We start from the raw sequence: 27,861 nt of genomic DNA on the forward strand, positions 1-27,861 counted from the left end.
TATAATATCACAATCTAACAGCAGATCACATACCTGCAATAGCATTCCAAAATTCCATATGAAGAAAGGCTAGACTAAAGAAAGACAGGCAACCAGCTAGTCATCTCCAAACTCTGCATCTCTATGTCTGATATCAAAGTAGTCTTTATACCTCTGACTCCTTTTTCATCTTTGTTGAAAGCAACAAATGTCTTTCACATGTGCTATTTCCCACACCCTTCTGGCAGCTTTCCTCAGTTCACAGCTCTTTGTTCCACTATCTGAGATAGACTCATGAACCTATGTGGTCCACCAAAGGGCATGCATCACCTCTCCAGCTGTAGCTATCGTTGCATTCTAAGTTGTGGTTGACTCTACTCTGCTGCTGCTACTGTTCTTGCTGGTCATCCCATGATACTGGCATTTCTAATACACTGAGGACTTCTGCAGAAATTGGTCTTCAACAAAAGCCTCTTATTGGCTCTCTTTATGTTGCTAATTTCTTAGATCCAACTAAATGGAATCAAATGTCCCAGTAGTTCCTTTTATGTTTTACTCTAAAACCACTTCCTTATGGCATAAAAGGCCAATTTTACTACTTGCTGTGGCTGGAACATACTCCTCCTCCTTATTCTATTACCAGCTTTCTGATTTCTAACTCCCACTCTACCTAATATTGGGAGTTCTGAAAGTTAATATTTAGTTTATTCTTGAACTTAGACGTCTGCATGGATTTGAACCCTAAATGCTGAGATGAAAGGTATGTATCACCATGTCTGGACTTAAGCTTTTCTAGACCTAGAATTTGCCTCGGACTTGGAAGAGTAAAATGATCCCATGCATCATATCAGATCACCACAGACTAAGGCTGGTCTTCAATAACAACAAAAACACAAAAAGCCCACATATACATGGAAGCTGAACATTCCTCTATATTGAAAATTGGTGAAAAGAAAGTCGAGAAAGAAATTAAAGACTTTTTAGATTTTAATGAAAATAATGAAAGCATGCCCAAATATATGGGACACAATGAGAGCAGTGCTAAGAGGAAAAGTCATAACTCTGAGTGCCTCGAAAAAGAAACTGGAGAGAGCATACGTTAGCAGCTTGATAACACACCTAAAAGCTCTAGAACAAAGAGAAACAAATACAACAGAGAGGAATAAAAAGCAGGAAATTATGAAAATCAGGGCTCAAACCAACCAAGCAGAAATAAAATGAACTATACAAAGGTGAAAGAAAACCAGGAGCTGGCTCTTTGAGAAAATCAACAAGATAGATAAACCCTTAGCCAGACTAACCAGAGGGCACAGAGAGACTGTCCAAATTAAGAAAATCAGAAATGCAAATTGTTCTGTCTAACTCTTTGAAGAATTGGATTGGTATTTTGATGGGGATTGCATTGAATCTGTAGATTGCTTTTGGTAAAATGGCCATTTTTACTATATTAATCCTGCCAATCCGTGAGCATGGGAGATCTTTCCATCTTCTGAGGTCTTCTTCAATTTCTTTCCTCAGTGTCTTGAAGTTCTTATTGTACAGATCATTTACTTGCTTGGTTAAAGTCACACCGAGGTACTTTATATTATTTGGGTCTATTATGAAGGGTGTCGTTTCCCTAATTTCTTTCTCGACTTGTTTCTCTTTTGTATAGAGGAAGGCAACTGATTTATTTGAGTTAATTTTATACCCAGCCACTTTGCTGAAGTTGTTTATCAGCTTTAGTAGTTCTCTGGTGGAACTTTTGGGATCACTTAAATATACTATCATGTCATCTGCAAATAGTGATATTTTGACCTCTTCTTTTCCGATCTGTATCCCTTTGATCTCCTTTTGTTGTCTGATTGCTCTGGCTAGAACTTCAAGAACTATATTGAATAAGTAGGGAGAGAGTGGGCAGCCTTGTCTAGTCCCTGATTTTAGTGGGATTGCTTCAAGTTTCTCTCCATTTAGTTTAATGTTAGCAACTGGTTTGCTGTATATGGCTTTTACTATGTTTAGGTATGGGCCTTGAATTCCTATTCTTTCCAGGACTTTTATCATGAAGGGGTGTTGAATTTTGTCAAATGCTTTCTCAGCATCTAATGAAATGATCATGTGGTTCTGTTCTTTCAGTTTGTTTATATAATGGATCACGTTGATGGTTTTCCATATATTAAACCATCCCTGCATGCCTGGGATGAAGCCTACTTGATCATGGTGGATGATTGTTTTGATGTGCTCTTGAATTCGGTTTGCCAGAATTTTATTGAGTATTTTTGCGTCGATATTCATAAGGGAAATTGGTCTGAAGTTCTCTTTCTAAATTCATTTGGAATAACAAAAAAACCAGGATAGCTAAAGCTATCCTCAACAATAAAAGGACTTCAGGGGGAATCACTATCCCTGAACTCAAGCAGTATTACAGAGCAATAGTGATAAAAACTGCATGGTATTGGTACAGGGACAGACAGATAGACCAATGGAATAGAATTGAAGACCCAGAAATGAACCCACACACCTATGGTCACTTGATTTTTGACAAAGGAACCAAAACCATCCAATGGAAAAAAGATAGCATTTTCAGCAAATGGTGCTGGTTCAACTGGAGGGCAACATGTAGAAGAATGCAGATCGATCCATGCTTATCACCCTGTACAAAGCTTAAGTCCAAGTGGATCAAGGACCTCCACATCAAACCAGACACACTCAAACTAATAGAAGAAAAACTAGGGAAACATCTAGAACACATGGGCACTGGAAAAAATTTCCTGAACAAAACACCAATGGCTTATGCTCTAAGATCAAGAATCGACAAATGGGATCTCATAAAACTGCAAAGCTTCTGTCAGGCAAAGGACACTGTGGTTAGGACAAAACGGCAACCAACAGATTGGGAAAAGATCTTTACCAATCCTACAACAGATAGAGGCCTTATATCCAAAATATACAAAGAACTCAAGAAGTTAGACCGCAGGGAAACAAATAACCCTATTGAAAAATGGGGTTCAGAGCTAAACAAAGAATTCACAGCTGAGGAATGCCGAATGGCTGAGAAACACCTAAAGAAATGTTCAACATCTTTAGTCATAAGGGAAATGCAAATCAAAACAACCCTGAGATTTCACCTCACACCAGTGCGATTGGCTAAGATCAAAAACTCAGGTGACAGCAGATGCTGGCGAGGATGTGGAGAAAGAGGAACACTCCTCCATTGTTGGTGGGATTGCAGACTGGTAAAACCATTCTGGAAATCAGTCTGGAGGTTCCTCAGAAAATTGGACATTGAACTGCCTGAGGATCCAGCCATACCTCTCTTGGGCATATACCCAAAAGATGCCTCAACATATAAAAGAGACATGTGCTCCACTATGTTCATCGCAGCCTTATTTATAATAGCCAGAAAATGGAAAGAACCCAGATGCCCTTCAACAGAGGAATGGATACAGAAAATGTGGTACATCTACACAATGGAATATTACTCAGCTATCAAAAACAACGACTTTATGAAATTCGTAGGCAAATGGTTGGAACTGGAAAATATCATCCTGAGTGAGCTAACCCAATCACAGAAAGACATACATGGTATGCACTCATTGATAAGTGGCTATTAGCCCAAATGCTTGAATTACCCTAGATCCCTAGAACAAACGAAACTCAAGACGGATGATCAAAATGTGAATGCTTCACTCCTTCTTTAAATGAGGAAAAAGAATACCCTTGGCAGGGAAGGGAGAGGCAAAGATTAAAACAGAGACTTAAGGAACACCCATTTAGAGCCTGCCCCACATGTGGCCCATACATATACAGCCACCCAATTAGACAAGATGGATGAAGCAAAGAAGTGCAGACCGACAGGAGCCGAATGTAGATCGCTCCTGAGAGACACAGCCAGAATACAGCAAATACAGAGGCGAATGCCAGCAGCAAACCACTGAACTGAGAATAGGTCCCCTATTGAAGGAATCAGAGAAAGAACGGGAAGAGCTTGACGGGGCTCGAGACCCCAAAAGTACAACAATGCCAAGCAACCAGAGCTTCCAGGGACTAAGCCACTACCTAAAGACTATACATGGACTGACCCTGGACTCTGACCCCATAGGTAGCAATGAATATCCTAGTAAGAGCACCAGTGGAAGGGGAAGCCCTGGGTCCTGCTAAGACTGAACCCCCAGTGAACTAGTCTATGGGGGGAGGGCGGCAATGGGGGGAGGGTTGGGAGGGGAACACCCATAAGGAAGGGGAGGGGGGAGGGGGATGTTTGCCCGGAAACCAGGAAAGGGAATAACACTCGAAATGTATATAAGAAATACTCAAGTTAATAAAAAAAAAAAAGAAAATCAGAAATGAAAAGGGAGACCCATTTCTTGTCCCATTAAACAGGTATTCTATAGGCATTTGTATATTTACAGACATCTTTTAAGGTTAGTGTTTTTTTCTATGATTCATTGAAAATATTTTCCAGGACTCGGAGCTAGGACATTCAACTTCCTTCTATTCATATTATCCTCAAGTTAGTACTTTGTATGGTATTCCAGATTTCCTGGATGTTTTGTGTAAGGAAATGTTTAGAGTTAACTTTTTCTTTGGTTGATGTAACAACATCTTTTTTGTAGTTCTACACCACAAATTCCCTCATCCGTCTCCTGTACTCTGGGTGTGATGCTTGTATCTGTTCTTCCTGTTCTCTTCCCTAGATTTTTCAACTCCAGGATTCTCTACGTTTGTGTTTTATTTATTACATCTATTTCTATCTCTCTTTATTGCTTCTGATATACTGAGAGAAAATTCTACTGGTGTGGCAGGCCTCTGATAAGTATCCTTGTGTTGTACGATTCTGAATCTACAGGTCTTTGTGGATAACAATCTGCAGATCTGCTCAGCAGTGACAGATCTGATGAAAGCAGGCAGACTAGTGGGTGGAAAACATAGGTCTCCCTGGTATAGCAGGCTTCCCAGAGCAGCTCAGCTTGCTCCAGAAGTCCTAGCCAGAAGGGAATTAGGTGGATGAAAGAAAGTCTAGCTCTTAATTGTTCTTTCAATTAAGATGAGATATTCTACATATAAAGAAATATGCAAACTGTTTGTTATGGTTCTTTATTTAGTTCTGTGGGAGTTTATGCAAACAAATATGACAAATTCCTCCAGGCTTTGTGGCATGCAGCAGAGGATCTTTCTTGTCTCCAGATGGAAGGAAGATGTCCTCTGCTCTGTCAAGTAAGATTCCAAAGAACATTCCCAAAATCTTCCAGATTGTCTCTCTGTTTGCCCTGCAGACTAAGATCAAAACAATTTTATAAAAGTTATGAATTACTACAGGAAACAAGTGAGTAACAGATTTCATCTTTTTACCTTTAACATTCACTGGATTGTCAGTCAGGGAATTTATCCAGTCTCTTCCCACAAATACAACTGAATAAATTATCACAGTTAATATTGTCTAGTCTTGTTTTAGATAAGAATACACATCCTCCATCCTTAATATTGTATTTCCTTGTGTTCAAGGCACTGGGGAACAAAAAATGGACCATTGTTTAATTTTGGACATTCTCTGAATTAAATCATGGTTTTACAAGTTCTATTTGCCAAATGAAACAGAATATAACACTATTAATCATAAGTTATTCACTAAAATGTCATCTTTTTGTAAGGTCATTAAAAAGACATGGTAACAACAAAATCCTTATCTCTTTTCACACCTGCAATTTGTGGTCAGCTGGGAAAACTGAGTGACAATATTTCTAAGATATTACTTTATGGCGAACCTGTTCTCTTTACTTATATCATGTGAATGAAAGTGCTAAGATAAAAGAAAAATCAGATGTGTGACACAGAAAATATTGTCTTATATGCTTGTGTTGTAAGGAGAAAGGGAGGATTTGAAATATAATCACAGATGAAGGTTGGGAACTAAAATTTTGGACTTTTCTTTCCATTTTCCTTCCCCACATACTAGCTAATGGGGCTTCACAGAAACATGATAATCTGCAAGAGAGTATATTACAGCATATGAATTATTTCCTTTTATAAAGAAGTTACATGTTGCAAAGCAGAAAAATATAAAATCAGACCACAGAATAAATTAGCATGTAGGATGAAATACAAGGAACATGTGTTCTGGGGACCCTGGTCTATATAGCATAAGCATAAGTCAAAAAGTAATTATTTAATAATTAATATCTTCTTGTATAAACCAGCATAAATAAGAGTTCTACTCAGGCAAAAAAGTACCTCAGCCAGTTTTTTGCTAATGACTGAAGAACACACTCAAAATGGAGATCCTCAATATTAGATTCATTGATGCCAAGTGGGACTCAATTCTAGTTCCAGGATTTGGGAATTGACACTCTTCCCCACGAAAGGAGTTTGAGGCTAGACTGAGTCAATGACAATCTGTCGAGAGAGAGAGAGAGAGAGAGAGAGAGAGAGAGAGAGAGAGAGAGAGAGAGAGGAAGAGAAAGGAATCCACTCTACACGGGAATGAGATTTCAAAGGCATCAGTCTTAGTGAAATATGTCACTGTCTTTGAACTCTGGGTTTAAGATGAGGAGAAATGGAATATTCATACTTAACATATTTACATATGAAAAAGGAACAAAGGTAAATTAAACCAAGTGTTTTCTGGATCATATACAGAACAGGCAAAAAACCTTAGGAATGGATATGCATATTATACATCCATAAGAAATTCTAGTAGGTACGGTCAAGAAATCATGTGTGAATGTGGAATAGAGGCAAATGGAAGAAAGAACCCGGAAGAGAGCAGTTCACAAAAGATAATTATTAAAATATAAATATAATATATGTTCACACGATGACTTGCACATTAATTGTCATGACAACTTTTAAAAATGACAAAAGATAATGTCAAAATTTGGAAAAAAGTATGTTCACATGTGAATTGAGAAATATTGTGAAATAACGGTCCAATATAAATGGGCTTTGTAAGTAGGACAATTAAACACTGATCTAATAAAAAGCTTGAGTTAGCCAAAACAATATAGTGACAATGGCAACTGTAAAAGAGTCAGAGAAATATGAAGCCCAACACAAATCTGTACATAGTACCTAACACTCTGTACTAGGCTACACTCATTTATAGTACAAGAAAGCACGTCTGCTTGTCTGAGGCCACGTGTGGGCAAGGTACAGAAAAGAACTTAAATCTTAACAAAGTTGCTCTGTTTTAGTTAGATGGTTTCTATTGCTTGATAAACCACCATGGTCAAAGCAACTTGGAGAGGACAGAATTTATTTTACTTAAACTTCCACATCAGCATCCATAATTGAAGGAAGTCAGGGCAAGAGTCATTCTTGGCAGGAGATGGAAAGCATCATCTGATTTGGATGTTAGGAAGAATTACAGCTTACTGTCTTGATTCCCAAAACTGGCTCAGTGTACTTTCTTAGCATACCCAACACCACTGTCCCAGGGGTGAAACCCAAAATAGTCTGGGATCTCCCTCATCAGGAACTAATTAAGAAAATTGTCAATAGGTTTGCTTACAGCTGTGTTATTGAGACGCTTTATCAATTAAGATTTCCTCCACTCAGATGACTGTCCCTTCTCTCGGTTGACACAAAAGTAGTTTGTACTATGGTGCTTGAAAAGATGTATGTATTTGTTAAAATCCATTTATCTCATAATGTACAGTGTTACATGTTATACTTGCAGACTCCGATTATAAGATTTGACTTTAAAAAATGTAAGTGTCAGGTGAGTAAATAAAACAAACAATGGACTGAATCATTTCAGAATTAAAGGACCGTACATGGATTGCACTGTATGATCCTAACATGAATAAATATCAACAGTGGCATGATCCAGAAAACTGACAATTGTAAATATGAGTTATGGATTAAAACATATTGCTAGATCCATAAGGAAGATTTTGAGCTTTACATTTTAAGGTGATGACACAAAAGAAATTGCTTGACACAAGAAAATATTTACTGACAACATAGTATTAACATATTATCATTATTATTAATATTAGGTGCCATGAGACAAAACTATCACTCTATAGCACAGAATGACCTCAACCATATGATGAAGCTGTCATATGCAGCTGGCCTTGATGAATATCATCATGTCTATGGGGTTTCAACTTATCATCAAATAATCAAAGAGAGATAGTGAGTGAATCAAGACATGTATAGATTATGGAAGATCATTTGCCTTCCTTAACTGGTTCAAGAATTATTAATAAACTCTAAAATAATTTTAAAACAAATTCTAGACTTTATTCTTCCTATGCGCAAAAAGTAACAAATACTAGTCAACCAAATAGAAACAAGTAATAAAGGAACAAAAATCCACAACTTTATCCTAGTTCTTTTTTCATATAATGTTGTCAAATAAACTGCACACCTACTTCCCACTCCTCCCAGGTATGTACCTATTCTTGTGACTATGCCCCCAAAAGAGAAGAAAGGTGCTGGAAAGGACAAACTCAAATAAACAAACAAAATGCAAACAACAATCTAAATAAGACCAATATGTTTTGTCCACATAGTCATTAGAGAATTGCCAAACCCTCTGTGGCCAGCCCATTATAGATAAATGAATTCTTCCCCACCTGCAGCCCTGTGAGAAGCGATCCTTTGTGGAGAGCTACACTAAAGAATTCATATCACATTTTTTAGGTTCTCTTGGTTGCTTTCTGTCTAGATTATTACTTTGGACAGGTGTTAGTGATTGCCAAGATACCTTCTATGTATCTCTCTCTGAATTCTGGTATTGCAGTCATTTATACAATGTCAAAAATGGTTCCTTTGCCATTTATCAATAGCAAAATGTTGATAGGTACTTTCACATGATTTCTGGACATATTACAGACTAAGATCATCCAAACGTTCTCTCAAATCAACACAATTTATTGATATCACTGGGCCCTTCAGTGTCAATTCAGGCCAAGACATTAACACAACTCCAGATTACTATATGACCAGGAATATCCACATGATATATGGCCTTTCAAATGACTTGAAGCAGCAAATCAGGGATACCAGAGTGGCCTCAAGAAGCAGCATGGATCATGAATATCTTTCCAGGAGGTCCAATATAGAACTAAAGAGGCCATTTAAGGAGGTCCAGTACAGGCATTAAATAATAAAATGCCCTACAGACTTTACAGCCATATCTTATTAAGGCACATTCCCAATTGAGATCCCCTTTTCTCTGGTGACTTCTGTTGAGTTGATATAAAATTAATTTGCAGAACGATGATTGAAAAGATGTACATATTTGTTAAAACTCGATATCCCAGGACTTACTGTTGTGGTAAAAATTAAAAAGGAACATTTTCTATCAGTCCCCATAAGCTGGATCTGGTGGCTCTGGTTGCTACCCTGCCATGCCCACTCCCAGCTGTCTCCCTTTTAGTCACCCTCTCCACGAGGTCTAATAGGTGGTACTTACCACACCACACGCACACACACACACACACACACACACACACACACACACACACACACACACACCTCATTCTGTGGGCCCCTGCATGTTCTCACACTCTGTGAGAAACAGAACCTGGTCCACACACTTCAAGTGCCTCTCAGTCATTTCTTTCACACACTGTCCTCTTTAGCCCAGTAAGAAGGAAGTCCCAGCTACTTGTAATTTAGCAATTAGATTTTCATGTTAAATTATCAATCCACAATTCTTGCACACAATTATTTCACTGCCAATTGATAATGATATAAACGGCTTACCTAAACAAGATAAAATCGATCTAGTTCACCTAAATCTGAACCAACCTCCTCCATAAACTCCATCTTGATTGCCCTCCTTGCTCCTCTCTCCTGCATTACAAAAACTTTGTCCCCACCCCACTCTCTACTGTCCAATCAGTTACCTCCTTTACATCAACCTGGAACTTACAGTGGGTACATTTACATGCAAACTCCAAGTTCCAGTATTGAATTTTTAAATGGAATTTTCAAACAGTGAGCCAAGCTGTCTCAGAATTAAAGGATGTTACATGTGGAAGTACTGCATGATCTTGAATATGAAGAATTATCGACAGTGACATTATTCAGGAAACTCACAGTTATGAATATGGGCTATAGATTAAAACATATTTCTAGGTCTATATTGAATTTATGAGGTTCTGAGTGAATCTATAAAAGAAATTGCTTCTCTCTTGAAAGTATTGATAGAGAGCTAAGTAATATAATTATCATTATTACTAGGCTTTATTAAAAAGTAGTCTCACTGTGTAGCATACAGTGACTTCAAACACACTGTGAAGAATAAGCTCCCCCTTAACTCAGGAAAGTATAAGATTGTAAGTGTTGAGTTATCACATGCAGCTGGATGCAGTGAATATTACTATATCTGTGAGATATCAACTTTAATCAAATGGATCCAAGAGAGATAGAGTGAATGAGGACATAGGTAGATTGTGGAAGTTTGTATGATTTTATTGAACTAGTCAGGCAAATGCTCTTCAATTCTAAACATGTAGTTTACAGAGAATAAATACACTCTAAAAGTATCAATTCTTCTATGTACAAAAAGTAACAGATAGTAATCAACCGACAAACAAATAGAAACACACAACTACATCCCAGTTCTTAATTGTGCTGCCAGAGCACTAGAATATTGAAATCCTGGTGATGATGCAGTGTGTGCTATTTATCAGTATTGTGTATTTGCTTCTGTGTTATTTGGGAAGGACAGAGTAATTCCTCAGGGCTTGGGCAAAAGACATCCATTCTATAAACATAGGTGCCCTGAGTACCACGCAGAAAAAAAAAGGCGTTTGCAGTGTTAAGACAGATATTCAAAGAGCATTTCTTTCCTTCCCAGCTCATTACCTTATTTCCGCAGTGGCCTGAGTCCTGTGGTTAAATCATTCAGTCACTAAGTAATCACAAATCATCACAGGAAACCAACAAGGATGACAAAATATTCTACTATTATATTTCCTTCACTCATTACACTGAATCACAAAGTGTATCTACCTTGTTTTTTACAAACACAGGAGCAGAATTTACCACAGTCATCATTGTATCTATCTGTGAAACCGAAAAATGTACGGTCTCCGTCTTACATAGTGATATTGTTACTGTGAAATCACTATAAAACATATAGTGAGCAGTTATTTAAGTTTGAAGGTTATATATATTTATGTGAAGGTATTTAAAACAATGTTTTTTTAAAAAATACTGATTATGGACTTAATTATAAGTATATAAGTAAATAAATTTACTTTTCTCTAAATGCATAAAAAAGGTGATACAGTTAGCTCAGACTGAAAAGGACATGATGGTATGTACTCACCAATAAGTGGATATTAGCCAAAAATGTATAGAATATCCAGGAAACAATCCAAAGAACTCAAGAAGGTTAACAAGCCTAAAGGACCAAATGAGGATATCTCAATCACACTTGGGATGAAAAAAAAATAATCACTATGGGGAAGGGTGCTGGGTTGGAAGGGCCAGGAAGGGGAAAGGTGTAACAAGATCAGGTATTGTGTGTGTAGGGGAATGGACTGAAGCCTTGAGGGCCAGCAGGAATAATGGAAATAGGCTACCTTCGGAGATAGATGTTGAAGGGAGAGGACCCTCTAGAATATACCAGAGACTTGGGAGGTGAGAGACATTCATGACTAGATGAAATGCCCTACAGTGGGGAGAGGTACAGCCAACCTCCAGCAGAAAGACAGGGCATCAAGTGAGGGATGGTGTTGCTATTACACAGTCAAAATTTCTGGCCATGTATTGTCTGAAAGAACTACTGGAACAAAAAGGGAGAAGACCTTGAGAAAAAGAAGGTTCAATGACAGTCCAAAATTGAGATCCAGCTCAGGGGAAGGCCCCAAGGCCCGACAGTGTTACTCTGTCTGCTTACAAACAGAGGCCTATAATGACTGCCCAGGGAAAGGCCCAATAAGCAGCTGAAAGAGACAGATGTCTATATTTGCATCCAATCAATGGACAGAAGTTGATGACCCCTGTGGTTTAATTATGGAAAAGCTGAAAGAAGCTGAGAAGGAGGGCAAATCCATAGGAAGACTAGCAGTCTTAACTAACTTGGACTCCAGTAATCTCTTATACACTGAGCCACAAACCAGGCAGAATACAACTGCTGATATGAGGACCCCAACACATATACAGCAGAGTACTGCCAAGTCTGGTCTCAATAAGAGAAGATGCACCTAACCCTTGAAAGACTTGGAAGTCCAGGGAGTAGGGAGGTTTGGTGGGGTATGTGATGGGGGGGGAAACATCTTCTTGGAGACTAGGGTGGGGAGATGGTGTCAGGGTAGACAGGGATGGAAGATAAATTCTGGACTATAAAAAATGATGAAAGAATTAAAAAAGAAAATGATGGTCTTTTGAACAAAACTGAGATCCTAATACAGTCTGCACTGTTAACTTTTCATTAGCCAGTTAACATAGATTTCCATATTTCTAAGGGATAATTTTATATTAAAGTTGATTTCTTCTGATACTCTTTACAAAAGCAACAGATGAATAGAAGGAATATGTTACTTGGCAAACAGGACAAAGTCTTATATACCTCTTTTATAGGAGGAAAGAGTTTTGGAATAGAGTCACAGAAGAGGTTTTGTGACCACTATTGTGGTTTATGTCCTCTTTCCTCTCTCTCTCTCTCTCTCTCTCTCTCTCTCTCTCTCTCTCTCTCTCTCTCTCTCTCTCTCTCAGAACTCATGGGACTTTGATGAAACATGGTGATTGACTATCCTTTCTGCATGCAATACAACTGTAACCTCTGCAGGATGGTGTATTAAGTGCTATGAATGTGTTCTTCAGAAAACATACTTTAAAATGTTGACAAAAATATGTAATAACTGGGAAAGCTGAAGCAGGTCTGTGACATCAGCACTGGGAGGCTGAATTAGGAGGATCATAACCAGGTTAGACTAGGCTATAGAGTCAGGTCCTAATTAAAATTTAACTAATAATTAATACCTCAATCAATGCACTCTGAACAATTAGTAAGCAGACTCCTAAACAGCCTTAGGCTTCAGCAGAGCTGACACTTCAGAGGATCAGCAAAGCCTGACATGACTGTCATTTAAATACTAAATACTGAATCTGTGAAGACCAGGAGTTCAAGGCATATTTGGTCAAGACGGTGAGTTTGAACCAGGCTAGCCTAATGAGAATGTTATGTCAAAGAATACCATACAGAGAATGATATCCAAAAAGCAAAGGGATAAAACTTTAAAAATGATCACCTTTCTTTAACCCTGGATGTAAACCGTGAAGAAACAGTATTTAGATTTACTTTAGGAACACAGTGTGAAGATAAATGAAGCCAAGGTGGCATGAATAACAGGGAGCAGAGGTAAGATACAGTAGTAATAAGTATATGTGTTAGTTAGCCAGCCATAAGATTTCATTTGGGTACAATCAATAAAGAATATGTATTGAACATGACAAAAGAAGAAAAGGCTCCAACAGTTACTAACTATTCACAGATAGAAATAAAGTACATATGCTGTATCATGAACTCTTTTGGTTACTTTCATAGTAACCTAGGCCTGTACAGAAACACAAGTTAGGAGCACATTTCTCACTGAGTTGATTAGAAGATGGCATTTAACAGATGAGCCAGCTTCTGTACCTACTCACTTTAGAGAATGGTCGTGGTGGCCACAGGAAACCTCTGACCACTGGACTCCCTTACTCAAACCTCAGGTCTGGCCCTAGTAACAACACTGTCATCAGGCAATAGTTCTGTAGCATAGACAAGGTCCACAAAGTTCTCTTAACTTGGATACAGGCATCTTCTCTTCTTCTTCTTATTCCATTTGTTACTACTTGTTCATCTCTGACTGTGAATGCTTCTACAGGCTGTAAACAAATTTATTAACTCTGTAGTCAGTCTCAGAGGCAAATACAAGTAATCCAGGTGCTTGGGAGAAAGAGCTATGACTATTAAGGCTAGTTTGTTTGAAATGATAATGTATGTAAAAAACATTAATAACAAACTAATAATCTCTGTGATTAAACCTTATTAATAAATCTTAGAAGGCTGTATGTCCTCTGTCTACCTCAGTGATAGCCTGCTTAACAGTGTCCTACAAGGAACAAGAGGAAGAATTTTTCTGGATGGTTTGGAACCTAGCCGTCCACACTGAAAACACCACACTTACATTAAAATTGAACCAGAAAATGAAAGGCCATGTTTCAAGGCACTGAAAGAAATATTCCTGATAAAGCTATAACTGTGAGTAAGATGCCTCAGATGCTTTCTGTAACAGGTTAAGAAGAAACTCGGTGAATGCCACAAAGAAAATGGCATCATGAACAAAAGGCAACAGGAATAATTAATTAAATACACAAAGTACAGACAATAGGATTACTATCTAGCACATGTAAAATCAGTATGTTGGGCATCATTTGAATTATAAGGTAGACATGTCTAACTATAGTCCCAATGCCAGAGAAATGGAGGCATGACAATCAGGTGTTGAAGGACAGCCTGGGTTTGATGAATCTCTAACTCAAAATAACATGAAATAATAAAAAGTAAAGTTATTTTTAAACTACATAAAAAGCGACTTAAACTACAATTACCTAGAAAAGTCATGAAAGGAAAAACAGAATTATGAGGTGATTTCTTAAAATTCATATTTCTAAAAAAAGTCAACAATAAGCAAAAAATACTAAAATATGGTAGGAAGGCACAAGGGCTAATCTGAAGATTCAAGGACAAGGGATGATGAAACAAAAGACAGGAGAGAAAAATAAAGATGGGTCAACCAAAACCAAGGATGTATAGAAGGTCACATCAAACCCAGGAGTTAGTAAGTTTATAGTTGACCAAAACAAAATACTCTCCAGGTTTTCTTGGTGGTTTGGAGTTTTTGTTGTGTTTGGTTTGCTTTTGCTTTGTTTATATATGTGGTGTGTTTCAGTGTTTATTTGGGGACAATTTTTTTCTTATTGGGTTTTTGTTTGCTTGCTTGCTTGATTTTATGTTGCCCTTTGGGTTTTTGTTGTTGTTTTGGAGAAACAAGTAGCATGAAGATGAATGGGTGGGAATTTGGGAAGGAATAAGGAGTATTTAGTGGAGACAGAACCTGATCAAAATATATTCTATGAAAACATCTAATTGAAAAATAGAAATTTTCAAGAATCTGAAAGAATCAAATGCAGATACTTATACCAAAACTATAGACAGAAGGCAGAGGCCCCTGTAGTTGAATTAGGGAAAACTGTGAGAAGCTGAGGAAGGTTACCCCATAGAAAGACCAGAAGTCTCATCTAACTTGGACCCCTGGGTTCTCTGACATTGAGCCACCAACTAGGCAATATACATCAGCTTTCATGAGGTCCCTTACACACATACAGCAGAAGACTGCCTGATCTGACCTCAGTGAGAGAAGATGCACTTAACCCTGGAGAGTCATGAGGCCCTAGGCAGTGGAGAGGACTGGTGGGGAGGTGGTGGGGGAGGTGGGGACATCCTACTGAAGACTGAGCAAGGAGGTTTAGAATGAAGAACAGAAGGTGGACCAAGAGGGGGCTAAAGATTGGACTGTAAAAAAACATTTAAAGAATAAAAATAAATTAATTGATTGAAATTTAATGTTAATGAAGAGTTATAATTTAGAAGATATGTATTTTTATAAGAAAACCAAAGTGCAAGGCATAGGATTACTCCAGAGGAATTACTGGTCAGGGAGACAAAACCTGTCTCCCACATAGAACAGCTATTGCTACTGTCCTTAGTAATCCATTATGAGTATAAAGTAAGGCCCTATTGCTGAGGACTTTCCCATCAAGACAGAGACATTAACATCAAACAAATATGGAAATATCTTTTTCTGTGCTAGCTTTCTAAGGGTTAGCAGGTGCTTTGCAGGTTACAGGGGAGAAAATTTATGAATAATCCTGTCCTGCACTAGACACTCTATCCTGCAATGCTGACTGATACAAAGCACACAGATATGCCTCACATTACAATTGTAATAGAGATACCTTCTTAGTGGAACTGTGGCCTTTACCCCAAGAAAAACATGCTTGATATGGAAATCAAAATCCAGAATTGGGGAGGTCTCTAGCCCTAGGTGAGAACTTGCTACTATCATTCTGCTAATTGTTCAGGAATTAAATAGTATTCTTATCATTTATAGTAATGACCTAAACCTGAGTTTCTCTCAACCTCCATCAGAGAAGCTTCTTTTACAGTGGGTAGAAGTCCGTGCAGAGAGGCAGAGATTGGTCAAATGCTTAGGAGAAGCATTTTGTGCTCAGCCATAAAGGAGACATCTACATCAACTTCCTCCCCTCGATACCACCACCTAGACTTGGGGAACAGCATGGAAGAGGACAGAACAAGAATGTAAGAATCAGAGATGGGAAAGAGCTCTCTAATATGCAGGCTATGGACAAGACGTATGGCAAAGACTGGCAAAACTTTTTATATCTTAGGGAATCACTTTTTTTGGGTTACAGGTGCTGGAAAGGAGTTATTCATTCTTTTTTTGATAGTGTGGACACTGATGTGTTTCTTTATGCAAGTTTGTGGCCTATAACCATGCACCATGATTACGAAGATATGCGTTAGCAGGGCACATGGTAGAGCTGGTGCAGAAGAAGCTTTTTGTGTGGAGTGGGGATGACATGATCATAATTTATTTTATATAATGAGATAAATGAAATTTATCAAGAAAATGAATATTATTAATAAAGATAGTAAGTGGAGAATTTTCTACTAGATTATAAATAAATATAAAACTTGGAGTCTACACAACACATTGAAATAGAAAGTAGGCATATATATGTATGTATTCATAAACATGTTCTTATATTTTTAAGTAACCAATAATTATGTAAGCTAATAATAACAAAAAAAGTCACAGGAATATCTGAGAGACTCATTGTATCTGTCATGATTATTCAGTCACTCCACACTCTCTCAAGATTTTGACTTTCTAGTGCCCTTCACAACTTAGAACAAACAGTCATGAGGTGTATTCATATTAAGTCACTTTTGGTCAGTTTCTCAAACATACATCTTCCCTCTGAAACAAGTACACAGACATGGCCTTATGTAACTTCTCCTTATGCGTGCAGTGCATAGAAAATGAGGAAAGTCATGTAAAATGAGAGAAAAGGCTTTGCACACAATTCTCCCAATCCCCACACCAGTGTTACAGTCTGAAGGGTTCAGAAACTCACAGTTTAGATGGGTTGTTGTCAATCCATGTCCAATCACTTTTTTTATTATCATAAGACAATCCAATCCAGTAACTGTCTGGAGTAACAAGGAGATGAAGGAACATCTGTAAAGGAAATAACACACCTTATGATGAAATTTCTTTCTGTTGAATGAGAGAACATTCAGCAAAAGTACCCAGCATGCCTGTGTCATTCTCTGCTTTCATATCTCAACTCTCAATCTCACCATGTAAACTTTCTAAATAAATTCCTACTAGTATCACATTTAAATCAAAACTATGTCAGTTCAATGAGTTATTGATAATAAAAACTTCAGGTGTCCTGAGATATTGGGTTCATGACACAATTTGTGACAGTGCTTGTTAGACCGAGGCTTACTATGTACAAAGCCAGTCCTTGAATTAACAATCTTCTTGCTTAAGACCCATAAAAGCAAACAGATCATTAAACAGTTTCTGATACTCTATGAAATTGTTCAAATGTGCACTTCACACTGGAATACTTCATAAGCATATAGGAAGTGCTTGTATGGGAAGTACTGCCCTATTTTCAAAGAAAATTTATAAAGGCAAAAATTGTTCTATGAAATTCTGTGCATGAAGCTCCATACTCCAGAGAGGAACTTTCCCTAGGTAAAATCCAGAAGTGCCAGAACTGAGAAGTAGATGGGGAGATATTTGCTAGTATTTGGTGTATCTTACATGAGATACCTGAGTGGTATGATGTCTAATAGAGTAATTATATTTTAAAATATGAGTGGGTTTAAATTTAATAATATTGGTGGTGGCGGTGGTGGTGGTGGGAGTGTGTGTCTATGCGTGTGTGTGTGTGTGTGTGTGTGTGTGTGTGTGTGTGTGTGTGCTTACATGCTTTTGCTTGTAAGGATTTACTTATGTTTTGTGTTTGCCTGGATGTAGTTATCTAGTTACCCCTTTATGTTGGATTTTTCCTTCAAGTATTTTGTGTAAGTCTGGAATTATGAATAGATATTGCTTGAAATTGGATTTGTTTTGTGATATCTTCTTATCTCCATCTAAAGTGATTGAAAGTTTTACTGGGTATAGTAGTCTATGTTGTCATCTCTGGTTTGTCAGAGGTTACAAGATTTCTGCCCAGGCCTTTTTAGCTTTTGAGTCTCTGCTACGAATTTGGGTGTAATTTTGATAGTTCTCCCTTTATATGTTACCTGCCATTTTTCTTGCTTCTTTGAATATTTTTTCTATGCTCTGTAGATTTTGTCTTTTGATTATTATGTGGTGGGAGGATTTCCTTTTCTGGCCCAATTCAATTAGTTTTCTAAAAGCTTTTTCTAAATGCTTATAGTCTCATCTTTCTTTAACTTGCTAAAGATTTTTTCTATCATTGTGCTGAAAATAATTTTGGGCTTAGAGCTGGGACTTGTCAAATTCTTCTATTCCTATTATTCTTAGGTTAGGCCTTTTTATGGTATATCAGATATCCTGGGTGATTTGCATCAGAATTTGTTTTAATTTAGCATTTTGTTTAACTGATGTATCAATTTCTTCTTTTGTACCTTCTAAGCTTCAGCTATACAGAAAATTCCCAGCATAGGATTGTCAAATGGCTGAGAAGCACATAAATAAACTTCAAAGACCTTAGCCATCCAAGAAATGAAAATCAGAAGAAATCTGAGATGCCATCTTATAAATATCAGTATTAATAGGATAAAAAAACTAAATTGATGGCACATGATAGAAAGGATGTGGAGAAAGGGGAAGGCATCTCCAATTCTAATAGGAGTGCAAACTTTTACAAGCAATTTGGAAATCAATTTGGTGGTTTCTCATAAAACTGGTAATAGTTCTACCTCAAGACCCAGCTTATCCTTGACCTATGCCCAACATAAACAGGAAATGCCAGAATTTTTTAAATTTGTTTTTTTTAATTGTCATTTCTAAAGATAGATTTTTTTTCACAGAACATACGAATACTACATGGTAATGATTAAGGAGATTTTCCACGAAAAACGCAATGGGACTAACTGTTCAAACCATTTAATTCTACATTTCTCATATTATCTCATTATGCATCAAGGCCCAGCATTCAACCATTTTCCCTGTTGTCATCTGATTACTCATTTCAGGGAGCCACACTCCTAATTCCAAAGAGCAAACTCTAGGCAGAAGGGATTTAATAAACAACGGGCTGCCACAGGATATGTTTTACCAAAGGATCAAACTTCATCTGGGAAAGATATGGTTTCTGAAGTATTCTCTTATAGATTCCTGAGAAAGGGAGGAGAGAGAAAGACAGAAGTGTCTCTATAAAAACAAGTCTCCCTTTAGAAGTACTATGGTCTACAGTTTTGTTCCCATTACAGGAAAACCATATACAAATAGTAAAAACACAGAACAAAACAAAACAAAAAACCTGGATTCAGTATCTCACCAGTTCATCCTCATCATCTATCGTCAGAAGGGGCAAACTGAAATTCTGACAGGTCTGGGTACATCCACTCCATGTTTTTCTGTCCATGATGAAATAATAACATTTTATACCATAACAGAACCAGTGCATTTCAACACCTCTACCTACAACAGAGATGGTAAATGGTTAAACTTATTATTCTCTGGTATTCTGTTATCAGAACATTGTATTTATTCAACCTGTGTAAAAAAAGGTAAACTTTCACATGGCTCAAAAATTGAGATTGTATGATGACCAGAGACCCCTGCACATCCAGGATCTATTGTTAATAACATAGAGCTATAGAAACATTTCTCGTGTCAATCATAGATGAATCACTAGACAAAATGTAGCAAAAATACACAAAAGAATACTATTTATTCTTTAAAGTGAAATGAATCAGCCTGTCATGATGACTTATGCCTGTAATCAGAGCACTCCAAAGAGAGAAACAGGAGGAACACTGCCAGTTTGATGCCAGCCTAGACTAAGTGTTGACATCCATACCAGCCTTGGCTATTCAGTAAGTTCCAAGTCATCTTAGGCTACAGAATGGCATCTTGTTTCAAACCAAACACAAAAACAGGATGCTGACCTATGTGATGAGCATCATTGACTTTAAGGATGGTGTGAAAAGTGAAACACTTCAGGCCTAAGACAACATTGTATGAATGCTTTCAGATTAGATTTCTAAAACAGCCCAGTTCTCTGAAGCAGACACTTGTGAGATACTAGGGGCAGAAGGGAAGGCAATGAGCACTTTCTGCTCAAAGGGGGTTAAACTGATGACTGAAATCTAGTTCTTCAGTAAACCATTGTGCCCAAACTAGTCCCCACACATTGATCTGAGTGAAATGCTATTATATTAAGAAAATTAAGAGACATATGAAGGAGATTTTGCTACTCATGCTGTTCTCATTGTTATGTCAAGGCCTTCATTGGTGTGCCCATAAGCCCAAATGTTTCAAGATGAATGCATTATGATGTGTGCAGTTTGTATAGGAGGATCACCCAATATGAATTTTTTGACTAGTGAGGTGCTGAGAATGTCTATGCTCTGTTAAAGTTTATCTTCCATCTTCATTTTTCTGTGACATGATATCATTGTGCAGGTCAGACTGGCCTAGAATTTACTGGAATGTCTACATTGTCCTTACAATTATAATCCTCCTTTCTCAGTCTCAAAACTATAGGGACTAATACATCAGTATGCTACCATTTACAGATAATGAAGTTATTTTAAAATAATGACCCAAAACCTATTTCATAGGTCTGAAATACTTCAATTACATATTTTGGATCATTTTTCCCCTGACACATATTTTATACTGTAGCAGATTTAAAAAAAATCAGTCCTCGCATAAAGAGAATCATCACAACCTACTATTGGTCAACTCTCTCAAAACAACTCAGATGGAAAACACACACACCCGCACACACACACACACACACACACACACACACACACACACACACAGTTATTTTTATAACTGCATTCATGTAAATGCTCTAAGTACATTTTAGCATAAATATTTTATATTATGCTCTTATTAAAAAGTTTCATGTTCTGTCAGGAATGAAGTCAGAGACTCAGATTTTCCCATAGACCAAAACAATCAAAATTCTCAGATATACTAATGTCTAATTCCATCCCCTAGGATCAGTAGGAGTGCCAAACAGACACTCCCCTCTAGAAACTATAATATTCTCCTAATCCAAACAGGGTTTTCTGGGTTTCCAGGCCCTAATAAGGAACCCCAAAGCAATTAACCCAGAGACCACCAGCATTTTAAGTTGCTTGTTGTACTTCAAATCTTCCAAATAAGAAATAATAGGGTAATGCAGTTCTGCACACTTGTGGTCCTTCCATGCTCAGTACCTGAGTGCTGTGAAGAATCTAAAACAGTCTTGGTTTTGTTGTAACATCTGTTCTTTTCTCTGTTGAGGAAGTCCAGAAAATGATTAACAGCACTATACTCTGTAGACATATCTCTCAGCATTTCTTCCTTTAAGTTGATGTCATTTTGCATGGTGCTGTAGTTATGGTGGAGGTTGGATAGTGTTTCCTGAAGTTCATGTTTTTCTTGACTGTACTGAAAAACTAAAATTAGTAACATATAAAACATCAAAAATGGTCATAAGGGTTACATATTAAAATTTAAGATTAGAAGAAAAGATTCATGTTTACAGCTAAAACATATCATTAATTTTGTTGGTACTTTTCCATTTGTAAATTGGCACTTCAATTAACTCACTATAGAAATATATACATCAAGTCTTCCTTAGAGGACAGTTAAATATAAAATAAATACGGCTGTATAAAAATTATTTTGGAAGTAATGTCCAATTACTTCATTTTTAAAGCACAAATTTACAAATAAATACGTTAACACACCATAAAATTTTGACATAAACATCGTTAGGAAATGATGAAATTCTTATTGGAGCTTATGGAAATCTACATATCCACACGTATAACAATATTAAAACACATCCTGAAAGTGATTTCCTTTTAATTGTGAAGGAATCCCATAAAGTTTAACTTTTAATTTAGCTGTGCAGATGAAGTCTGTTTACTTAAGCATGATCTCAATATATGTTGAAGAGAAAGGAAAAGAAGGTCCTTGTTATTCTTTACAAAGCTGTTTCTCACAAAATGTTTATGTAAGATTCTCAGTACTTGAGATCCATGTAGTAAGATCCAAGTAGTAAGATCCAAGTAGTATTATCACCAAGTATTGAGAAGGAACATGGCCAAAATTGAGACAAAAGGGGGAGTTTGCAACAGCCCCAGAGTTCATAGCTTAGGTATGTAAGGGGAAAGGAGACTGCAGCGTTTCAGGATAAAAAATATGAATGTACAGAGATTCTGGCTCATCCCCTCATTATAGGTAGAAAAATGGAAAGTGTGTAACTGCATAGCAGTTCATGACTAAAACTATGCTTTATGCAGAAGATCAAAAGAGATGTATCTGAAATACTCACTGTTTATCACCATCACTGCAACCGATACTAGCCGAAAGAAACACAGGATTCCAAGAGCTGTCACAGTGATCTGCCAGCAGACTGAACAATCATAAAAAAGGAAAATCCCCATGAAAAGAATACATCTCATACAAATTACAGTCTGTGTAGCATGGAAACCCAGAAATTTTTTTACACAAGTCTATGATATGAACTGACTGAACATGTGCTCTCAAAGCTCTAGATGTCTATCTAAAATGTACCTGCTCTAGGAATACTACAGGGGTAAAGTCTCATAAAATTTTGAAGAAGGCCATGGCCTTGAATTGTGAATCCTCTGACTCAGCCTAGAAGGAGGTAGATGACAGGCATGTCCCTTCACACAGTTCCATAGGAACTGTAGTGCATTCTACAGAAGACACTGGAGGCACAGTTATAATCCATGTACAAGATATCAAGTTGGAGCATGCAACCAACAAGCCAGAGAGCATAAATGAAGATGAAGAGGAAGGGAAGAGGTATGAATGCTGTTGAGAACTGATAGAGAACCTGAGTTGCTCTGGATTTGATCTGTATACAATCCCATGCATGAAAGGGAATATATGTCAACAATCTCTATTGCCCTGTAAGTTCAAAATTCCTCAATATAATATTAAACATTTTGGTATATCTAAGGTAATTGAAATCTGAAACTCATGCCTCTGATTACCACTGTATCAGAAAAAAAGAAAAGAAAAGAAAAAGAACAAATCTCGGATTGGAGCACCTCAAGTGGAGTGTTTACAGAGTAAATACAAAGAGAATAAAAAGTAAGATTTCCTTGGCTTCATTAATAAACAAAATTATTCTTTGGTAATTTTGGGAGCTAACATTGGGGTTTACTCATCCCCACACACACTAATCCTCTCATTTGCTCTCCCTTCATCTGTACATTTATTCTCAGGAGGACACTAATTCTTCTGATGGACATCTGTTGTTGCCTAGCTGCATTAGAAGTTTGGGTATTTATGGCAAATAAAACACATTTTTCAAGAGTGAAATATTTCACTCCTAACAAATGAAAGCAAAAGCTTCATTTCCTTAGGAGTTCATTTCTCTAGAACACTTCATATTATTTTAGGCACTAGCTTTTCTGTTAGTTTTAAAGGTTTAGCCTGCTATACTTATCTGCTGAGTGGCTCTTCCAGAGCATGAAAAATACAGAGGTGGATGCTCACAACTATTGAACTGAGAACAAGATCCCCATTGGAGGAGTTAGAGAAAGGACTAAAGGAATTGAAGAGGTTTGGAACTACATAAGAACAAAAATACCAACCAACCAGAGTTCCCAGGAACTAAACCACCATTCAAAAACTACAAATGGACAGACCCATGGCTCCAGCTGCATAAGTGACTGAAGATGGCTTTGTTGGATGCCAAGGCGACGAGAAGCCCTTGGGCATGAAAAGGCTGGACCAAACCCACAGTGTAGGGGAATGTCAGGGCAGGGAGGGGGAAGGGGTGGTTTTATGGGTGAACGAACATCTCATGGAATAAGGGGGATGGGACAAGGAAAGGAGTTTATGGCCAGGAAACCGGGAAAGGAGGTGAGATAATGAAATATAAATAAATGAAAAAATCCAATAAACAAATGTAAAAAAAATTTTTTTTCACTAAACTAAATAACAAAAAAACCTCACTTCTTCATTCCCAAGAATTTCTTTTACAAAGTTCCAGTGTTCAAATCAGCCCATCTGATTTATTCCCTTACCAACAAATATCTAAGCAGTAGAAATAGTGTTATATTTTTCTTTTTGTTTTATTTTTCCTTAAACTTGTTTGCCTTATTTTTTAAACGTAGCTTTCAACAATTTTTGTACATGATTACCCTCCAACTAATACTCTCTGCTTCCCACTCACTAGTGTGCATAACCAAGCCCAGATGTAATAGAACATTATACTTTTCAATAAAAGCCAGTAGGATAGATTTAAATTCCTAAAACTTTAAAATACATTTTTTTAAATGATAAAATCACTTACCTCTGTTTCCAGCTTTTCTAGGCCTCTGAGTCTCCTCAGTCCTCTCCTGGTTCTGCAGCACTGAAGATTTATGAAATCTTGCAGTTGAGAAAGTGAACCTCTGCTCATTCATCTTGGGATTATTTGGAGTATCTTCTGTGTTAAAATATGCCCTTGAGTGATTTTTAAAAACAGAAAAAGGTAAATGTTTGCCTTTAGGAAAGTACCTGGATCTGATGGTACAGAGGGTTGGGAAAGGGTGAGGCCTGACTAATTCACTTAGTGATCCAAACACCCTGATATGGACTAACCCTGAATTCAATTACAGGTGAGAAAACTTTGCAGATTTGTGTTAAAGTTGCTTACTTTTCTCATGCTAACATCAAGTTCTAGGAAATATGATAAGAATTAAAAATGTAATACTAAATTAGTATAATATTGACATGGCCTGTTTGTTCAAGATTTCTGCACCCAAAAATTTTAGGTAAAATCAGTACCACTGAAAATCATTGAAAAAATTTTAAACAATCTATGCAAATAGCAAAGAGTCAAAGTTTAAGTAATAAATAAAAATGTTGTTTTAAAGTTATTATTACACATTTTGATAAACACAAGAAAATTAAATTCTTTTTCTGTCTTTATTTATACATTATGCTCAGACCTTCACAGACATTACTACAGGTGATCCAATACACAAAATATCACTTGAGTTCCTGTGTTGAAGACCCAAACACCTAAGATGGCCAACTTCTCCATGCAAGCCACAGTCTATAGATCCCACTCATGCTGGTACCTGGTAAATGGATTTAAATAGAAAAGATCCTACTGAGTGGGATAATTCAGGCCCAGACAAACAACAATGAATATTCTCTCTCATCTGAGACTCCTGGCTCAAAGTCTTCAAAATAATTTGTAATATTTAATAACTGCCAAGAACCAGGAAAATAGAAAAGGCACATTGCCAAGTCGGGTGTGTGAACAGCAGAGAGAGGCCTGGAGGATGCAATATGAAGTTGTAATCATAAATTATTCCATGTACAGAGTCATGTCACATATAACATACTCATGCATGATGTTGCAAGAGTGGGCTAAATGAAAATACATTTTGTTACATTTTAGAATATGTGAGGTAATGCTCACAAAGGAAACAATCTGATAATAGATATCAATGCATTAGTAAACAGTAAGCCTTTGTAACTGGCCTTACCCTCACATTAATAACTGAGATGAGAGCCAGCAGAAAATAAAGACAAGCTGCACATGCATTCTCTCCTAGTTTTTTAATTTATGAAATTTTCTGGAGTAATTCATCGTTTTCCTTATTTCTTGACAAAAACAGAACCCTTCAATTACAGAATTCTTTTTCACAATTGTTATTTATTATTATTGTTCTTGTGATGGGGGCCTCAAGCCAAGGTACATGTGTCCAGAAGACAATTTTACCAAGCTGGTTCTGACACTCCAACTTCCTTTGAGTTAGTTCCAGATATCAAGCTCAAGTATTCTGTCAGGCTTCTGTAGCAAGTACACTTACACACATTTTACCTAGATCATATCATAACATCTTTCAGATGGTTTATATATAAACACCTTACACAGATAAAGAGTAATGAATTCCATAATTCCTCTACATTAATTTCTAAGCACACAAATCACAGCATACTGCAAAATAGAATCACAGGTGTGGAATAACAGTTTGCAAATTCTGCCACAGTTAACCTGATCTAACACAACAAATGAACTTCCCCAATCATACCTATTTCATGTCACACCATGTGAAATTCTCTAAATTATATTTGATCATTTGATTGAAAAACAATAAAAGCTGCAATTGTTACCTGTGTCTCTACACAGAAGTGATTCTGGTAGAAGGAATTGATCCCCCAATTGAGGGACAGCTGGTCTTCCCTGATTTGTCTCCTCTAAGAGACTCCAAAAATAAAGGTAAAACTAAATTTCTTCTGAATGATACTCAACCTCATGATTTTCTGCCCCTCCTCTTGAACAAAGCGAAAAGAGGAAATTGCTTTTGAAAGCTGCATATGAGAGCAAAGGAAAGTAGCAGCATATTATGCCAGATGCTGCAAAAGTAGTGCCCATAAATCATATTTAAAGTCTAATAAGATAAAAACTCCTGCAGATAGAGAAAACTAGTGTCTTTAGCAAAACTATTAGGAAAAAAGAGGGACTGAAACTCCTCTGCTTACACTTTTGTAATAGACTATTGGATATTTTCTCTTATGGTTACTATTTCTACACTTCTTGATTTTGAATTATGCTAATTGCAGCTAAGTGTGTATTAGAAATACCTCTAGAGAACTCACATTTCCACTTTTAAAGTCATCCTCTACCCACTGCTAGCTTCGTAATCACAGATAATATTTACTGTCAACATTGATGCCATTCCATATGGAGTGGTGAGCTGCTGATGTTTTTATAGTGCTGAGATATGAAATCTAAGACAATGAGCTTACTCAGCAAATACTCTGTCCCTGAGCTATAGACTCATGCCTTTGTTTGGTTTTCTTCTGGTGTTTAGTTTTGCTTTTTGCATGTTGGTTTGTTTGTTTGATTTCATTGTTGCTCTCTGCTCTCCCACTCACAGTTATCTGGGCTCACTCTTGTCTATATAAGTATTGCAGCTATACACAACTATAACAACTTACTACATGCTTCTGATAGTAAATTGTCTGGAAACTAATAAGCAATGCTTCATTATATATATCCATATATATATATATATATATATATATAGATCACAAGATGTTTAAACCTATATGTAATTATTAATCACTTCTATTCAGCAAAAATTAAGTAGAAAATGCTCCAATATTGAATGATTTAGCTGTTTTACAGTGTTCCGTTTTTCTGTTTTAAAACTACATGGGATATACTTTAGAACATACTAAGAAAGACATTTTATGCATGGAGTCATGGATTAAAGGAGATTTACATTGGAGGAATTCTGATATACATCATTACATGACATCTAGATCATTTACAGTCTATGAGTTAGAATGAAAATATTCACAATTGCTTTTCCAGAGATAAGAAGAGGTGGTTTTCTTCTATGAGTTTTGCACATGAGATTGTGATAAAAATTCCTATGTTTTATCATAGACTGATTTAAACTACAGGTGCATGGGGAAGTTATAATAGTGTGGGTTCTAGGAACTAATCATATTAGCAGAGGTTAACTCTAGCCCTCTAAATTAACCTATATCAGAACTAACATCTTGTGACTAATGGATTAAAAACTTCATGAAATCTATTAAAATAGCTGACCACTAAACTCCACTAGCCTGAAGGCTTAGAATGTCTTCTGATGACCCAGAGAAAAGATTC

The 27,861-nt window shown here is 36.9% G+C and overlaps 1 protein-coding gene across 1 annotated transcript; it reads right to left on the reverse strand.

Moving 5' to 3' along the window:
• Positions 1-5,039: 5,039 nt before the first annotated feature.
• Positions 5,040-26,463, reverse strand: Klra22 (killer cell lectin-like receptor subfamily A, member 22). The gene is made up of 8 exons (NM_173291.2): positions 26,355-26,463; positions 24,538-24,689; positions 22,540-22,620; positions 21,434-21,655; positions 19,537-19,679; positions 17,128-17,231; positions 5,311-5,466; positions 5,040-5,235 (listed from the first exon to the last, which is right to left on the reverse strand). Exons 2-7 carry the CDS (start codon positions 24,647-24,649, stop codon positions 5,331-5,333), a joined length of 798 nt encoding a protein of 265 aa, NP_775413.2. The 5' UTR covers positions 24,650-24,689; positions 26,355-26,463; the 3' UTR covers positions 5,040-5,235; positions 5,311-5,330.
• Positions 26,464-27,861: the final 1,398 nt, after the last annotated feature.

Source organism: Rattus norvegicus, chromosome 4 (genome assembly GCF_036323735.1).
Source record: "Rattus norvegicus strain BN/NHsdMcwi chromosome 4, GRCr8, whole genome shotgun sequence".
NCBI lineage: Eukaryota > Metazoa > Chordata > Mammalia > Rodentia > Muridae > Rattus > Rattus norvegicus.

What these genes read in the sequence shown, in the direction of transcription:
- Klra22 (NM_173291.2), bottom strand. Translation starts at nt 24,649, where the DNA reads ATGAATGAGCAGAGGTTCACTTTCTCAACTGCAAGATTTCATAAATCT. An exon ending in TGCAGTGATGGTGATAAACA is followed by an intron (nt 21,656 to 22,539) that starts GTGAGTATTTCA and finishes TACTAATTTTAG; the next exon opens with TTTTTCAGTACAGTCAAGAA. An exon ending in GACAACAACCCATCTAAACT is followed by an intron (nt 5,467 to 17,127) that starts GTGAGTTTCTGA and finishes TTTGTTCCCCAG; the next exon opens with TGCCTTGAACACAAGGAAAT.